General features: G+C 42.7%; 1 protein-coding gene across 2 annotated transcripts in view; it reads right to left on the minus strand.

Annotated features, from left to right (window-relative positions):
- Window positions 1–488: 488 nt before the first annotated feature.
- The window catches only part of RUNX2 (RUNX family transcription factor 2), a 227,236-nt gene continuing 208,521 nt past the window's right edge, over window positions 489–19,203 (minus strand). For both annotated transcript variants that reach the window (XM_071807130.1, XM_071807129.1), the window contains one exon: window positions 489–1,350. In XM_071807130.1, the coding sequence (XP_071663231.1) occupies window positions 668–1,350 (683 nt within the window). In that variant the 3' untranslated portion in view covers window positions 489–667. The remainder of the gene's footprint in view (window positions 1,351–19,203) is intronic.

Genomic DNA, 19,203 nt, shown 5'->3' on the forward strand with positions numbered 1-19,203 from the left:
TCCGTGCACTGTGGATGGAGAGAAACAGGAAAATTTTTCAGAGTTTTATTTTGTTCTTTCCTGTCTGTGTCCCCTCATGTTGCTCAGAATGGTTTTGTCACCCCCCCCAAGCATTTCCATAGAATCATACAATAGTTTGGGTTTGGAAGGACCTCCATAGCTCATCCAGTCCAACCCCTGCCGTGAGCAGGGACATCTTCACCCAGATCAGGTTGCTCAGCCTGGCCTGGGATGTCTCCAGGGATGGGGCATCCACCACCTCTCTGGGCAACCTGGGCCAGGGTTTTACCATCCTCATATTTTATCAGCATTTCAGATTCTCTTCATTCCCTGTGCAAGACCTCACTGATTCCTACCAGTGTTTGTGTAGTTAACGGAAGAGAAGAGGGGAGAAAGCACATGTGAAAGGAATGCAAGAAATATAAACAATTTTATTAACAAGACCACAAAATGATTTTTTATTATATGCAGCCATTTGCAAGGAGGAAATAAACAAACAGAAAAGCCCACTGGGGAGACACGGTCATTGTCAGAGAGCAGAGCAAACTGGCACAGACGGTATGGACAGGTTTGGGTAGGATCCCTTTCTTCCACCCTACCACCACCGTGGGCTGTCCCCCACCGTCACCAGCCCCTATGAGCAGGGTGACCAGGGCAGAGCCTGGCACTAAGGAGGTGGAGTGCCAGGAGCATCCTGCTGCGGAGCCAGCGATGACGCCAGCTGTGTCAGGGCTTGGGCGATGATGGACAGATGGCTGTTCATCGTTCTCAGCTCTGCTAGGAGGTCGCTCACGTTTGCTGGTGCCTGCTCGGAGCTTGAGGGCATGGCATGGGCAGCCAGTGGTGAGGAAGCAACCCCCAGAGCTCTGTCTCCCATGGGTGCTACCTGGGGATTTCCCTCATGGGAAGGGTGTGGGGGTGTGCTGCTGCAGAGCTTCATGTCTTCCAGGGAGCCTGGTCTTATGGGTGGCTGGTCTTCCTCCTTCCCTCGAATGGTGGCAAGTGTTGCAGAAGCAAGGAAGGGCAGCCAGTTGATGAGGTGGGTGGCACTGCCAGGTGGGACTACTGGCAAATATAGTCCAGGGTGCAGAGATGGAGTAGAGGTGGGTGGTGAAGGAAGAGAAGGGAGTCCAGGGAGAACAGTGGCAGCAGAAGCTGATGATGATGGTGGAATAGGAGGTGGCTTGGGATGTAAGGCTGCAACACAGGCTGGTAAAGGTGGTGAAAATGATGCAGTACCAGTGTCAGAGGAACAGGAGGGGGATACTGGAGCTGTGAAAGGTCCAGGTTCTTCAGAGGTTTGTGGTGAAGTGGCAGCAGGTGGAGCATCAGGCGTGCAAGGGCCCGAGTCTGCAAGGAAGACACATCATGAACCTCGATTCACACATGTACTTACACACATGGACGGTTGCTTGCTGTCACCTCAGTGGAACTAGGTCTTTTTGATGAAATGTGAAATTTCATCAGCTGGTAGTGATACTCTCTGTAGGCCAATTAGAAAAGAACAGACATATTCAAAGACAAGAGCCTACTGTAGGTAAACATGTAACTTAATATTATTAATCTAAATTATCCTTCCAGTCTCATTCTTCATAAAACCTGTGGACAGGCCTTAACATTTTTCTGGTTGATGTCTCATAGGTATGCATTAGCTGGTGAATTGCCTACTGTGTTTTCGTGGCCAGTCATGGAATGATGGTAATGTCCTAACTGACTCAGATCTCCCATGGAGATGTGAGGGCTGGACGGCTGCTGCTGGAGCCAAAGTTACTTGCTACTTCATAAAGGGTCCCAGTTTCCAGCAGTCTGATTTGAATGGACAGGTCAACACCAGAAAGAGTAAGAGCTAGTTGGTGGGTTGAAGTCTTAAATAATTTTATTTTTTTGTGTGGAAGCATAAAAGAGCTCACACAATAAAACTTAGATGTAGATCACTGTCTGTAGTTATTTAGCAGCTTCAGCTACGAAAATCAAGAAAGTAGGGGCAGAAAGAAGCTGTTGACACTGGGCATCCCAGCTTGACACCTATGTCATCTTGCAAGCATTCAGTGGACCTCATCCAATGTCCCCCAAAGTCATTATAAACAGACTTGCTTGAACTGAGTCTAGCATATACATTTTAGGACGATAGAGCAGCCTCCTGGGGATGCAAAGACTATGGTCCAAGGTGCTCTACCCGCTGTGTACAGCTGGTAAATACTGTATGGTAAGGATGATCCTGTTATTACAATAATTCTGAAAGCTAGAAATATAATAAGAAATGTTAGCCTTTCAACAACCTCAAAGACCTCCATAAGTAGAATCACTGTATCACTATATAGATCTTTATTTTAGCATGGGGAACACATTATACAGAAGGTGGTGAGATGCTACATAAATGGTCAGTATAATACAGATGGTTTTTAAAACTACTTCTGCTGCAATTAAGTGCAAATTTTAAGGCACTGCTGTGGACACAAAGAGACAAAGTAATAGATTTATCTAGGTTAAGACAACCTAGAGACAGCCAAGTATTGAGGTGTTAACACCATACTATTATTATTCCTGGCATCTAAAACATCTGATGTGAGAAATCCGTTTTCATTACCGGCTGGTTTGGTATTCCAGATAGCAAGCTGAAACTGTGAGTCAAAAGCAAACGAAGGGTTTTCCCTGTCATTTCTAACACAAAACCCGCTGGTCATGCAGCCAAGTGAAGTCCATCTTTGTTCCACATGGGACCACCATGTTTTCCCTAACCAAACACACATGTCAGTTGAAACGAATTATGACACAAAATTCAGCATGCTCCTGTGCCCCTGAGATTTTTATGGAAAGTTACTGCAGGTTCCTTGAAACAGTTTCCTTCCTTTGTGTATTGGCTTTCGTCCCAACACAAAGTCCCTGCCTACACAGGCGCTCGATCTCTGTTCACCAGAGGTGGGCTGAGGATGCTGGATGTTGGGTTTCCAAAGTGTTATTGATTGGGCTTTGGTTTTTCAAAATAAAAACAAAAATAAAGCACAGTTCAAATACAGTTTCCATTTCCATCCAAACCACCAAAGTTTGCAAAGGGTGAGATGAAAGGTTCAGGTTTGGCTCAACTGTAGTGTTAACCAGAACAGTGTTTATGGTCCATATATAGCATGGCTAATCCATGTCCACACTGCCCAAACAAACCAAATTAAATGTAGTGTTTTTCCACGCATTGGAGAGTAGAGGAAACTCGACAAACCTTGAGGTAATCTGGTTTAGCACTGCGACAAATAACTGTCACAACTGATTCTTTAATGGTTAAAGAATAATTGGGGTTAAAGTACAAGGAGTAGTAACTAATAGAGACAGAAATAGAGACAAAAATCTGGTCACCAAAGGCTCTTCTTTTAACTGCAATCTTTCCGAACAGCGTGGCTTCCCTATCAGAAGCCACAGCTTTGTCATCCCCCTAATCCCCCTGCAAGATTTATTTGTGACATGCAGCCTTTTAAACACATCTTGCTCAGCTTGATCAGGCTCCCACCCTTCCAGCTAAGAAATTCCACATGGGCTTCTGAGCACCCGTGCAGGGAGCCTGGTGTATCCAGGATGTGTGGAAGCTGTTCCACTGCTCAGATCAACAGCCGGGTACGTGCAGAGCTGATATAGCACAGTCTGTGCAAAAGCAAGGATCTGACCCAGCCTCTCAATATCTAATGACCAAAACTGATGATGAAAATTCTAGAAGCACGGAATTGCTGAGGTTGGAAAGGGACTTCTGGAGACCACCTAGTCCAAAACTCTGCTCAAAGCAGGGTCACCTAGGGTCAAGAATTTTTTCTCCATGGACAAATTTGCTAGGACGTGTTTGGGAAAGCCCAGGAATATGGAAGTCCTAAGCATGATGAAGCATGGAGCAAACTACTACAGTTGCTTATCATTTACAGCAGAATTATTCTATTAATTTCCTTCCTCTCTAACTTTGTTTGTTTTATCTGAATGTCGTAACTCATCACAACTGCAGTGCTTGTGTTTTTTTTCACTTTTTTGTACAGCCCCAGCAGAAAGAGCGTATTCTTAACACTCATTCCTGGGGGTGTTATATCTGCATCTAGACAGAGCTGTAGCTAAATGGCGTTGGATGGATGCCTGCAGAGAAGAGAGATGTTGAAGACAAGGTGCTCAGACAAGGACAGCGACCTTCCCTGAACATATCAACCCAACTGTGCACCGTCATTCAGCACCCTCCAGTACACCCAGTCTACAGAAGATGGGTACCATACCATACTCCCCCATGCAAAGACTGACTTTTCAAGGCAGGCTTGTAGCTTAGAATAAAAGTTATTTCACCAGTTAGGAAAACACACTCAGTAAACTTGGGTTGGGATTCACTTCACCTAAACAACTGAACTGTAGTTGCCTAGTGAAGAAATTCCCTGAAAGATCCTGCATTTTCTGTGTTGTATGTGGAGGGAAAGGCCCCAAGGGGAAGGTTTGGACACACAGGCTGTATCTCTCTGAAAAGACTCAGTGTCATTTTTTTCTATTGAGTGCATAGGCAGTTCGGCCTCATCCTTCAGGAGGACTGCTCTACTGAAATAGGATTCAGGTCACCTTCAGCTTTAGCAGCCTACAGTATAGATGTCTACATCTTATCTAATTTCTCAGCCTTTCTTCACAGTCAGTAGATTTAAGTAGGTCTAGCATCACCTCTCTATTGCTAGAATGATAAATACTTGCCTTCATCTCTTTGCTGGGAATAATGTAGGATAACTAACTTGGATATGGATGCCATGCACTGAAAATGCCTACATTTCAAAAGAGAACTCCTATACCAGGTGCATAAAAATAAGACGGGTGCCCAGCTTAGAAACAGTGGATGCCTGACATTCACTGCCCTCCTTATTTACTGTGGATCTCTCAAAGAGAAAGCAGTTGCACATCTTTCTGATACCTATTTGCAAGTAATAGGGAATACTTCTCCACTGCCACCTTTGAGAAGACCTTGGAGTGTTAAAAGTTCCCAGGACTGTGAATAGGCCAGGTGATACAGTAATGAGAGAGAGCAGAGGAGCAGCTCCAGGAGAGGATTTCCTGGTACTTGTCCTGCCCATGGTGATGGATGATACCAAAAGATTAATGAGCTGCCCTGTGAGAATGGGGAAACTAGATTCATTTTAAATGCATTCATCCGTATGAGAAGAGCATGCATTTAACTTTTCAGGCAGTCTTGGCTATCTTAGCTGCTTTTGTTTGACTACTGATTTTATCTGCCTTGCAGCCAAATTGCTGCAAAGTCTGATTTCTTAGTCCTTTGTCAGCTAGCAAGGGAAAGGTCTGTGAAGGAGAAACCTTGAGGGAAAAGCAGGGGCATGACTTTCCACTGGCTAGCACACTGCGTGGGATTCAGTTCATCTAACATTAGCTATTTAGCTGGCATCTAGCACAAGGCAGTCATCCTGGCTCCAGCAGAGAAAGGAGTACCTCTGGGGACAAGCCATCCCAAGCTATCAGGTCCCTAAGAAGAGTGGGAGGAACATGCTCTGGAGTGACCCCCATCTTCCAGCACTTCTTGTAGGACTAAGTCAACTCTCTTAAATGGGCTGACTAACTTCTAAATGTCTGAAGTGAGAGGAGCTGGGTTCTTTGCTTTATATATAGATGCAGCAAGTAATTTCCTATCAAATTAAAATAGGAACTGGGTAGTGCTGCTTCTGTATTCCCATGGAAGGCATAAAACCATGGAGATAAGGTTTAAGGTGCAAGAGACTAGAGACTTAGGCCCCTGGAGTGCTTCAAGAGATGACCTGGTGGTTCAGAAAGTGATGATCTTTCCAGTGAGTCAGCAATGAACAAACAACCTATTTCAATGCTAAGGATATGGAGATGCTGAAATGATAATGCAGCCCCTTCAGTGATACCTGCAGGAGGCCTTTGTACACTGTCTTTTCTGCTCGGGTTTATGAATTTGCTCTAAAACTTGCAGCATCCACGTGCTTGTGATGTGAGACCGGGTGCGTGCACACGCTCCCACTTCACTCTGCAGCTGCTTCCCAACAAAGGCTAAATATACGCCTGCCTCCTCTTTCTGGTAAGAAGTGAAACCGAAGTCCTAACAGCTTGTGGTAAATAAGAGTCCAATAGCAACGTCTGCGTAAGCGAGGGCGGTACAGCTTTTGCACGGACCTGGATCTGACCCTCCTGTGCTGCCCAGGTTTGATCCAGAGACAGAGTGGCCTTGCTTCTCACTGCTGGTCTGCACTCAAGCTTGGAAGGGATTTGAGCTGTAAATCAAGTTTAGAAGGGATTAAATTACTGCACTGGGTAAAGAGACTGCCGGACATCACATTAGAACAGCTCTGAACAAAAGCATCAGTGTGAGCACTCCAGGATCGATGTTTGTGTACGTGTGATTTCAGAAACTGAATCTGGTTCCACATATTGTGTCTAGCATCCTTTTTTTTGGTGTAAATCCAAACTAGCTCTGAATACCCACTTGCTTTTGGGTGAGCAGTTTAGAAATGCACAGAAAATTAATAAAAGCATTAGGCATTAATTATTTTTTCAGATTAAACAAATCACATTTCTTTCCTAGGAATCTACTCGTCTCTGCATACATGGAAATATCAAAAAATATCATATATATATATATCAAGATGCTGCAATCTTTAATGATAAAAGTGGTTTCATGCAATTAAATATGCCCACTCAAGCTCAGGAGATTCATACACAACCTTAATATGAAAGTGGATATTATTAATAGTAGATCACAGTGTTCAAAAGCAGACCTGTTCCTCTCATTTTCAAACTCAATCTCACTCATCACTCCCATAATTTAAAACAAAAGAAAACAAAACAAGCAAACAAACAGAACACCACATTTTGGAAATCATCGTAGGTTACCAGAATCATGCTGTAATGGATCACGTGGCAAAGTCTGTCCCAGCGTCCTAGATTTTTCGCTAAAAATACCCCAACTCTGTGCTGTCAAACTAAGAACCTACCGGCTGAGTCACTTCAGCAAAGCTCCTTCCTCTGGTCTCTTGCTTTTTAAGCAAACTAATAGCAATCCACAAACTACTCTATAGGCTTTAATTTGCTTACAAGTTTTTCTGATTTCATAAACTCATGCATCGCTTTGGAATTTTTTTTTTTTTTATTGTTTGGGTCTGTTTTGGGGTCTATTTCTCTTCTTTCAGGTACAATACACCAGGACTAGCTGGACTGGGCTTTATGTGACTAATCACATTATGACTCCTGTGGAGTTGTGCTCTTTCAAAATTTCTTGAGTAATAGTCTGTTATGAGTACATACTTATTCCCATGTCATGCGAACAAATTTGTTCTCACAGTTTGTCATGGGACATCTGCTTTTTCATCTTTGTCCCTGGCTTAATTTCAGTGAGATTTTATTCGCTTCCTGACAAAAATGTGCATTTTTACACTCATTTGGGATCAGATTTTCCAAGAACCTGAGGTCCTTCTTTGACACCTATGGGACAAAGCCAGACTTTTTGTAGGGCTCAGCAGCTCCTGTTATTTTCACAAAAGAAGAGTCCCTGAGGATGCCCTGACATCTCAGCTTGGAGAGGGAAAGGGAAAAGGAGGAGGTAGGCACATTAGAGAGGTAATATTGTTGGGCAGCAGGCAATTCCTCATGACAATATTCGTTGCCTAACACATTTTTCCCGCTGTGCTCAAAGCACTGCACAGACGAGTCTCACACTGGCTGCACTTCATGGGGGCCAGACTGAAACACATGAAAAAATTAAGTGTTTTGACAGAAGTCCACGACGGAGCCAGGAGCAAAGGCCACTTTCATCTTCCCCACCAACATTCCCAACGCAGCCCTCTGACGGCTCCTTCACGCCACCTCTCTATTAATGCATCTTTTTAAATTGGGGAAACCTTTTGTTCCCTCCTCTTTGGAGCACAGAAATAAAGCACAGCAGGAAAATCTGTTGTGTCTAAGGAGACTTGCCAGCCCAACCCTCCCCGTAGCCATGGAAGGACATCTTCTTTTCACCACCCGCGTGCTCTCCTTCCCAGAAACTTACTGAGGATGGAGAAGTGGCTGGAGAGAGTGTTCACGTCCTCTGAAACTATAGCAAGACTGACATCTACTTCCAGAGAGTCAAAAGAAACAGTACAGAGAAGAAAGAATTATAACTGATCAGACAAAATCCCATTTTCTCTTGTATTTTACCCCTGTCAACGGTCAGCAAATGCTGCCTCAAAGGAAGCTATCAAAGAGTCTTCAGTAACACTTATGGCATGATCTGTTGGGGGAAATTTTCCTGATATTTCATTAATTAATCAGGGTTTGGGCCTAGGACAGGTGTTTACACTGCATATGATCACCTTCTATACAATGAAGGCCAACAAATTTCATTGAAGTTCAGGCTCAAGATGGACTGCAACTGTAGGTTCTACAACTGAAAGTAGAGATGGTGCTAAATCACCTCTTTGAATCTGACCATTAGCTACACCAAAAGGGTTTTCTTGTCTTGAAGAAGATAGCCTTTCCAACATGTTTAATTCTTCTGAGAGTCTTGTTTTCTTTCCTTAATAAGTACTATTGTGTTTCCAAATGTCCTTATTAAGTTCTTGTTAGTCTTGTAAACATCCCATCAAACTTTTTTTTATTATTTTGCTTTTTCCTGATTATTTTTTTCTTTTTTCCTTTTTTATCCTTTTTTTCTCTCTCTCTCTCTTTTTTTTTTTTTTATTATTATTTTTTTCCATTGTTCTTTGACAAGGTTTTGGTCTTGATTAACTCCTATGGCAGCGAGTTTCTCAGGTTAGTTTTGCATTGTGTGAGGAAGATTTTCCATTTCCACAGCAGATTTTTCACAGTAACCAGACAGACAGGGTTTTCTCTAAAACCACCTGTGTATCTACTCTTTGTACCTTTCTCAATAGCACTTCTCATCATATACGGCCCTAGAATAAGCCAGTGATGACATGAAATTCAGAGGTACTAAGAGATACAAAAGGGAAGAGATGGGATGTGTATCTTTTGCCTTTAGTTCAAAGGATGAGGCAACTAGGAACATCATAGGAACAAATATTGAAGTTTCAGATGTTTGGGGCTTTTTCTTTGCTGGTTTGAGATTAGTTTAAGTTCTTTACATTTATACTCTGGAGATTTCAAAGCAGATTCAGATGTTAATTAACCAAATGCAGTTATATTAACCTACTCTTTTTTTTTTTTTCCAGGAAAAATAGGAGACACCATGCAATCTTATGGTTTTAGTAGCCAGTGAGTCAAGTCTGGAATTCAGTACACATGAGTCAATGGTATTTCAGGTTCCTATAGAGTGTCCAGCAAGGAAATTGTTCAGCAGCAGTGGACAGACTTCTGTTGCCTATGCCACATGGCTCTTCTTGGGCTGATTAATGAAACAAATTACATCCAGACTGGGTTGCCCCGAACCTCTGCTGTGTTATGCTTTAGATGGGATTGTCCCTCCCAAAGACTTGTCACACTGGTGTTCCCCACTGAAACACAGTGACTATATCTTTTCCTGGATATTTACCATCCGAATGCCCACGCACAAGGATTCTTCTAAGCCTGATTGTATTCATAAATATTTTACACCATAGCAAACCAGTGGTCTAGCAACCCTCATCTTGTGTGTTTTCTCAAGCTCTGTAAAGTCAGTACTTAAAGTCTCTTGTCCCTTCTTGAGCAGAACCAAGGCTGTTGGCCCTTTTTCTTGAGTAATGTTTGAGTGAAAGAGGGAAAGGCTGAGTAGAAGACCACGATTAGACATGGCACAGGAGTGTCTCTGCAAGATTAGTTGTGTTGTTGAACTGCCTAAGAGTCTGCAGGCCAAAACCTGCATGTCAAGCTAAAGGTGGATGCTTTGGCTGTACAATAAAGAGCCCCTAGGTGATCTGAAGGTCACAAGGGAATGATCTTGCCTTAGGTAGGCTAGAAAATGAGGAACTAACTCATGAAATTAATTAAATTTTCATAGATTTCCCAGTATGTTTCTTCCCCAGAGAGATGGTGCCATTTTTAGGAAAATAGTCTTGTAACTAAACTCCCCTAAAACTGCACAGCCTGAGGTCCTTTTTTGCATCTTCATACACTGAGGAACTGTATAGACTATGTTTTTTTCTACAGAGTCAATTCAGATGGGAGACAGCCATATCTGAACACCTGAGTTATGCCAGTCTGGACAGGAATTATTTCCCTGAATGACCCTCCTGCATCTTTCTGTCAGTGAACTTCCCTGATTTTGTCGGGAGCATCGGAGGGGAGGAAGTATATAATAATTTTTTGTATTTTGATAGCCTGGCATTCTTTTCCAGTTCCCTGTGTCAGATGTGGGAGAAATTGTTTACTCCATTGAAAGGTTTTTGGGGAAAGTCCTGAAATATTCAGCTCACTCATGATCGAGTCTGGGTCACCACTGCAGAGCACGTGAGTCCCAGCCAATGGCCAGACAGCATCCAGGCTGCTTATCCCCTTCTCGGGGCTCCTGGCCTGATAAGAAACCACCTACCAAGACTGAAAGAAGTTGTTAACAAACGTAGATCCGGTGCCCTGGAGACGTACCTTTCTTCCTAACTGTCATTTTAACTGCTAGATATGTCCAGGCAATCGTGGCAGGCATCATGGAAATGTTGTCTTCACAAAGACATTTTGTCTCCAATAACATTTTCATTTTACACCCAAGTCTAGCCGGAGGTGAATTCTTTTGTTTAATGAAGAGCCACAGCTCCTTTGGAACAAAATGTTCTCCTGTAAGCTGGGTGAGACGCTGGTTTTATTGAAGAACAGTCCTGCAGACCAAGACAATGCTGTACTTCACTACCCTTTCTGAATTACCACTGTGTCATTTCCCAGAGGAACATGATCGGCCGACCGCTAAACTCTGCTTTAAGATCTTATGCCCGATCTAAATGAGACAGAATGAAGCCCTGGAGAGATTTCAACCCTTGCTTTGTTGAAACAACATTGCTTTGTTTGGAATGTATTTGCCTTTGTACTGGGGAATGAAAATGTAACACAGTGCCCAGTTTTGAAATATATAAATACAGCACTTTTGGTAATGCAGCATATATAAAGAGATACATAACATATGCTTTTATACAGCCTTTATTCTTGAAGAACTTCAACCAGTTTTGAAACCTTCAGGCCTTGAGCCTTATGACAGCTCGGTGAAGGAGGAACATATCATTCCTGTGCTACTGGCTGGCATGGTGACCCAGTTAGGAAATCTGTATCAGACTTGAAATAAAACCCAGACCTGTGCTTGCAACAGTAAACTCGGTCCTCTCCTATGTTCAGTTTGATTAGACTAGCCAGTAACCACCCAAATGTTCATGACACCTACTCGCATCTCCGGTCAGTGGTCACCACCACTCGGCTCCCAGGTCTTCTCTGTGCTTAACTTTAATACACTTAGGTTATGATCTGAATTGATCTAGGGATAGGATCCAGACCGTTGCACCATATGGTTGAAGCCAACTACAACAGGAGTTGGACAATTGAGACAGCTGGACTTTTTCCTACCTCTTCTCATGAATTCACTGTTGCTTCAATGCACATTTAGGGAGAGATTTCATGAGCCCAGGCCTTTGCTTCACCATTAACTGTGCATGGCACAGCACCTTCATCAGCTGTGTACCAGCAGTCAGAGAATTTGGGGTGTGATGCATGTGACAAGGATGAAGGAACTAGGACTAGGAGCTCCCTAATCCGTTGTCCCTCCACCTGTACACTCTTCCCACTTTGTGTCCCCCTGAATAACTAACTGGAAGAGACATTCACCCACTCGATGAGCAAACAAACCCATCAGCCCTGCACAAACAGAGGCACTCCTGTCTCTCTCAGTCCGTGTCCTTTGATCACCAGAGGTACGAACTCCTGTGTGATATTTTGGGCTGTGCCTGGTGGGCTTGGACACTCACTGGGTGGAGGGAGACACCTCAGCAGGACAAGAAGGAGTGATTCAGGCCCTCCTGGCTCTGAGTCAATATTTACCCAGCGGTTCTGGGTTTGGGGGAGGAATGGTCTCTCCCTGGTGTCACGTTCCCACCCTCCTGAGTGAGGTAGATGGAGCTGCCAGCCCAAGAGGGTGCTGGCAGCCTTCTCCTGGGAGCATGCCCTCTTCTTTTAGGCTGCATTTTGGATGCAAACTGGGACGTTGTGGCTGCATCTCTTCTTTTTTTTTTTTTTTCCTTCCTTCTAATTGTAGTCTGGAGTTTTCCTTAATGGGACAGAGAAGCCTTTGAGATTGGAAATGTGCTCTTCTCTTTGTTTCTGGTAAGACATAACACTGGCCTCATGGGACCATACTCCAACAGGGATATTTTAGTTCTGCCTGGCTCAACTTCTTGCTAGCCTGCGGTCTGACTGCTATTTGTCGCCGGGAATGCAAGCGCTGGGGAACAGAGACTGCCCTCACTGCGGCTGCTCTACCAGACTGGAGCCTTGAATTTGGCTGGGCTTCCCAAGCATGTCCACGAGGCAAATAGTAACACTAATTTCAGCTGGACACTATATTTCTTGCTTACATTCCTAAAGGGCTGTGTTGTGCTGCTTTTGCCTTCTTCTCCATGTTAAATGTACTGCTAGATTTCATCCTGGGGGTTGTTGCATCCTGCTGATGGATGACTATATTCCTCTGTTTGGGAGACTGAAGATGAAAGAGGACTTTGAGATCCCTTTTGATAGATGGAGATACCTTTCTGGGCCAATCCACAGCATTATTTTGTGAAGGAGTTGAGTATGTCTCATCCTACAAACCTTGGCCTCTTACATACTGATGTAAAACAGGAATAATTCCATGGGCATCAGTGCCATTACTCCAGTGTAATCATGGGAGAAAGAGAAGAAATAGGCCTGCAGGGATTTTTTGTTTGTTTGTTTGGGGGGGAACCATGCTGGCTGTAAAACCACAGCAAATTATTTTTAAATGAGAAAAATTTCTTTAAGACAAATCAGCCCCTTAAAAAGAGACACAAATGGAATGAAATGCTGTAGTTCAGAAAGTCCTGCAGTATTTGGGAAATAGGGCAGCTTGCTGCCGAAAGGAGTAAATAGCCAAAACCAGATAGTTGCAAAAGAAAAAAAAAAAGAAAGACCCAGAAAATGAAGTTGCTTATAAATTACATTATCAAAACTTCTCATAGCACAAGAGGTGAGATCGTAGAGGCAAGTTTATTCTCAGCACATGTGTGGAAAAATGTAAACCTCAGTAAGAACCACTGAGTAAACCTGAGAAAAGAATATGACTGTTCCTGGAAATGTTTAGGGGATGGTGTTTGTCAATTAATGAAATGAGACGCCACCATTTGCAGCTTGGTACACAGCAAAGATGCACACAGGCTGAGTCCAAAGAAGGAGATTCTTTTTCTTTTTCCCTAGTAAGAGGAATACAAGGAAATTTTTCTCTGTGCTTCATCTGCAATTGATTTTTTTTTTTCTTTCATAAAACCTGGTGATTATTGAGAAGAGAAAGTTTGCTCTGTGTGGCTGAGCGGGGGGGGGGTCACAATTACTCACGTCACCAGGTTCCCATTTGCATTCAGGTTTGTTGATTTTGATGACAAGACTTTACCACTTGGTTTCTTAGTTGTGTCAGCAGCTTTCCCAACAGCGTAGTGATGCTTTTTGTGTTACGCTGTGCGAACAGGAGAGCAGCTCAAGCCAAAAAGCACATCTTGAGATCATACTCTTGACTTTAAGTAGCCTCATGTTTGACTAACTTTGAATCCAGCTGCATAGTTTAGATTCATCTCTAATAGAAACACACAGCTATCTCTAATAACGTATTTTAATGGAAAGAGGAAGTTTTTTAAGGACACAATACACCTTGTTGGGGAAGGCTCCTCTCTATGCCAAATAGCTTCTGTCTTTCCTGGGGGAATCACTTGATTTACCTTCAGAACCACCTTAAAAAGGGGAGGAAGGGGAATTCTGGCAATATCAGCACACCAAGAAGAAGAAAGGCCAAAGGATGTGCTGCCTTGTAAAAGGAAGGTTGCTTGATTAACGTTACGGAAAGAAACTAATCTGTAAAAAGACAGCATTTAGTCTTTAACAAGGAGAGAGAGTCGGGTAATCTGTGCTAGCCCAGGGCTATTGGGTCAGAAGGAGCCCAGATGCCACCAAGAGTGTGAGGAGAGGCAGGCTGGTGAAGCAGCGGTGTGGAAGAGCCAAGGTGCAGCTGCCAAAGTCCGTAAACGAGTAAATGAGCAAATTGTGACAGGATACTGGCTTAGAAAGGACAGAATGAAGTCTTCCAAGGAAAGATAAAAAAAAAAGGCATTGTGAAAGTGAATATACCTTTGGAAATTACTACAAGAACCCTAAATCATCCCTGTATGGCTCATGCTACAGCTAATGCTTCAAATGTAATAGCAGCAGAGGTCTCAAATAAAATACCCAGTCTAACGCACTGTGTATAACGTCAGACGGAGGTGCTGCACTTGGCTGGTGCCTGTGACATTATAATTAGAGATGGGGCTTGAATCAAACTCCCAAATGTGAAGCAGTGCTGTGAGTCAGCTGAGACGCGTGCACCGAAATTGTCATTATCGTAAATTCTGTCATTTATAACAAAATTCAGACAGTGCAATCTGCGCGATGTTCAAAGTCCAAATGTAAACAAACTACCTCAAGCTGAACTTTCCAGAACAGAGATAGATCTTAATTTTTAGGACCCCTCCAAATAAGCACAAGTCCCCAGTTCAAGAACCTCTAAATTGACCTAAGCAATCATAACTAGGGAAGCAATTGTCCCACTGTACTGGGCACTGGTGAGGCTGCACCTCGAAGCCTTTGTTCTGTTTTGGGCCCCTCACTCCAAGAAAGACCTTGAGGTGCTGGAGAGAGTTCAGAGAAGGGCAATGAAGCTGGTGAAGGGTCTGGAGCACAAGTCTTATGAAGAGTAGCTGAGAGAACTGGGGCTGTTCAGCCTTGAGGAAAGGAGGCTGAAGGGAGACCTTCTCACCCTCTACAACTACCTGAAAGGAGGTTGCAGCATGGAGGGTGTTGGTCTCTTCTCCCAAGTAACAAGTGATAGGACAAGAGGAAATGGTCTCTAGTTGCACCAGGAGAGGTTTAGATCACATATTAGGAAAAATTTCTTCATGGAAAGGGTTGTCAGGCATTGGAACAGGTTGCCCAGGGAAGTGGTTGAGTCACCATCTCTGGAGGTGTTGAAGAGATAATGTAGATGTGGTGTTTAGTGACATGGTTTAGTGGCGGACTTGGCAGTACTACGTAGTAGTTGGACTTGATCACCTTAAAGGTCTTTTCCAACCTAAATGATTCTATGGTTCTACAAAACAATTTAAGCTCCATGTCTATCTCTGACTAGTGTGGCTCTGAAGAGAGAAGAAAAGTGAATCTGTCACAGAAAAAAAAAAAAAGGCAAAAAAATCTCGAAGGGGAAACCTATTAAAGTGATTTAAAAATACGTAACCAAGCCATGGCGGATGCCAGTGAAACCTAACATCTTGGGGTAAGATCTGGCAGTCTTGTTGAGCACACCGTGTAGTACAGGTCTGCTGGAGTATTCCCTGCTCAGCAACTTGAGCTAAAGGTAAGATGGGAACTGACATCTGAAACGCCTTGGTTCATACAAATTTGTTTGCTGATGTATCATATGTCAGTATGGAAAGTATTTTTGTAACAGAATTGTTTTCGACCCCAGCTTCCTGTAAGGACGGCTACTCTTGGAAAACAGCAAAGCATTACTACCTATTTTCCAAGGAGCTGTTCCATTAAAAGCCAGATTATCCTGAGCCAGTGAGAAAGCGCTTGACTTTTGCTTGAATTCACAGTTATGTCTTTTGCTTACATGTGTCCTGTACAGACACTGTATGAAATGAGCCATTCTGAAAACCATGGCCTGAGAAAACACACCCTAGAGGCAGACACATCTTTAATTCCTTTATCAACAGAGGTCAATAAAATCTTTCAACCTTCCCAGCTGCTTACTCCAGTTATGGCAAAACTTTCTCAGTGCAAGTGGGTGCATCAGCGTTTGGCCCTTGCACTTCTTTATCCTGAATTTTGCTTCCTCCCACTAAACCTCAACCCTGAGTATTTTGTGGAGAAATTTCCAAGTACTGTTTTACTAACTTTTGCCAATGTAACATCTACACAAGAGATAAGGAGTGCATAATTTTCCTCTTCCAGTGCTGAATTGGTTAATTTAGCAAAGTTGCAATTCAACCTGAATGTCTGGTAAAATCTATGGAAAAGACAGATATTTATCCACTGTGCAGTAGGAGTGGGATCAGCTCCTGTAAGAAAACTTTATGAGATATGTTGATCAAAGGTGGGTCTATGCTCATATCTTAGCACCAGTAACCTGAAACAGTGGTGCTTCAAGGTTGTGGGGATTAGTTTCTCAGCTTCCTACTGCTGTTGATATTCCTTACAACTATATCATGATCTGCTGATAGATAAATAGCCCCAGGGCCTTACTCTGCCACCAATTACACTTACAAGTTTAAAAAATGTGCTAGCAAATCAGAGAGGTCAAATTCAGTCAAGAGTCAATGAGACTGAGAGTAAAATTTGGCTTAGAGATGTAAGTGAAGCATTTCCCTGACACACACAACACAATACCAGGATTTGTTCTTCCTGCAGAAGGAATGTGTGTTTTCACAGGTTTGAACATTAATTCAGTTGCATTTTTCTCATGGTGTGGAAATGCAGGAAGCCCATCTCTCTCTGATGGTTCCACTGTATCTTCTATAGAGAAAAAAAGAACCCAACCCTATGATCTGCTGCTGATAGTGTTCCTTCAGTATAACAGAATCTCCTGCTCACCTGGAGTATACCTAACAATAATGTATGATAATGTCTATTCTATTTCACATGAGAAACAGGATGTAGTATTTATTTCTTCTGGAAGAAATAGTAAGGCTGACAGGTGGAAAATCTTGAGCTGTGATTAAAAGACAGGTAAAGAGAGTATCAGGAACTCTGATTTCAATTCTTGGTTGTCTGATTGAATCGAATCAGTAGACCTGGATATCACCATTGGAGTCAGAGTCCTCAAGTCACTAAGAGTTTTCTCTGAATGAGAATTGCTATTTGCTTCAGAATTTTGCTGTCTCCCAAATTCTCCCTCCCAAATACAGTAAGGATAATTCTTTCCTCCCACTGGCACAACAATTCTCAACTCTGTGTTTGAAAAACTCATTACAAGTTTTAGATGAAAGGCATTGGAGAAGTGCAAAACCGATTTGACATCTTTTTTGTATAGATGATTTCTGAAGGTTTCCTGTGATTGTCCATGTTTTTGGAGAGATTAGTCAGTTTTTCAAAAGGATTATGTAAAGTGAAAGCCTGTAATAGCAGGAGGGTGGGATCAGTGACCCAGAAGTTCCTTCCAGTCCTGTGTTCCTGAAGGTTTTTCCAAGTCATACCAAAAATGTTAAAGACTACTTGTGTGGTCTGAACTTAATACCTTCAATACACACTCCCCATTGACATTTTTTATGGCATCCATGTAACGTGGTAAAAGCAGGGAAGGGATAGGGCCCCTGTGTAAAGGTAAGAGAAAGCACTTGCCACAACAAGGATGGAAAGCACCATACAAGCTATCTGACAGCTCTGGAAACTGAAGTGGTCACATGCATCAAGAAACACCTCAACAGACACAAACAGCCTCACCTCTCTGGCCTCGAGGTCCCACCTCTAGAAGCATCACTTGTGTGACCACCACCCATTCAGATCTGGGCCTCTGTTCCGAAACCCAACAGCTAGTAGCAGTTAGGACGGTGGTTTTGTGGTGTAGACACCTGTCCATATGAAACTAATCTGGGACCACCAACCTTTTCTTGTGGCAATTTACCAGCTTACCATATGGTAATAATTTTTGACAGCCACTATCTTGGGCTGGATTAAAATTAGTGATCAAGTGGTGGAAGATGCTTTGGTCATGCTATTAGCTGACCTCACACTTCACCTAGCTGGAAAGTAGGTAGTGGTGTTGCTTCTCAGTGTTGGGGCAGGTATGTGTTAGAGATGAATTCAGATAGTCTCACACCTCCTCAACCTTCAAGGCTATCCCATCTGAGAAAACCAACTGTTTCTGGTCTTCAAATGTGCTTTGCTAGCTAAAATGTCAACCGCATGCCACCTCCAAGAAGGCCACCATTCAGTGGTTGCACATCAGACCTATTGGGCCATATTTATAAAGTGCTTTGATATCCCGGATGAAAAGACAGAATATAAATGCTCCATTCATTTAGCTTACATACAGTAGCAGCAAACAGAAAAATCACTACCCACAGAGTTAGAAAGGCGTATTCCTGTTTATTAATTGAAGACCACATAAAGAATGCTTGGTTGAAGTGTTCCTTTTGCAGTGGACATTTCAGTGCTGGTCCAGCGAACAAAAATAATCCTGAAAACTTGCATGGGCAAATGGCATAAATATCAAGTTTGCTCAACTCAAAACAAAACTCTACTTAAAAATGCAGCGAAAAAGTTTTTATATGAGACTATGCTTCTTCCCGACGCACCAATGGGAAGTGAAGCAATCAGTCCTTTGCCAGGTCGGGACTACAGTGACATTATTAACCTCGCAAAAAGTAATTTAAAGTAGAAAAAGAATAATTGCTACACTAAACCAGCTATGGATTCGCTGTACATCAAACTTTCCTCTCTTTTATGCGTATAACTGAATATTTGGATTTCTAGACACTTATTTCTCTGCGTATCTTTGGGACACATGACCCTCTTGGTTCATTTGAAAGCTATGTTAAATAAAACCTTATCTGTCTGTCAACTCAGTATTCAAGTGCAGAGCAGATACCCATTCACAGTCCCTGGGAACAGGCAGTGTCTTCCATATATCATAACCATAAAAATAAATAAATTACAAAGCAGAAAGGAGATAAGGCACAGGTTTAGGTTGCCTTTTGAAGATTTATTAAAACAAACTGATAGTTCTTATAATGTGCATGTAACCAGAATACATAATTGACAATGATAATCATTAACAGGTACTAATGTTATTTCAGAACAGAAGACAGAATGAGACAGACTAAACCTCCGTGCATACAGTAGAGGAAATCCAAACTGTGATAATTAAATGCAAATAAAGCCTGGGGGCAAAAATTCCTGGTCTCTCTAAGATAAGAGAAATGTATTTCTACCATCTATACTTCATTTATTTCTCTTGAAGACTCTAATTTGTTTTTAAGCTAATAGATCAAACATTCTTGTCACAGTTCGTACAACTGTCTCAAATATGTGAGAAGT

The sequence above is a fragment of the Patagioenas fasciata genome, chromosome 3 (genome assembly GCF_037038585.1).
Source record: "Patagioenas fasciata isolate bPatFas1 chromosome 3, bPatFas1.hap1, whole genome shotgun sequence".
In the NCBI taxonomy this organism is placed as follows: Eukaryota; Metazoa; Chordata; class Aves; order Columbiformes; family Columbidae; genus Patagioenas; species Patagioenas fasciata.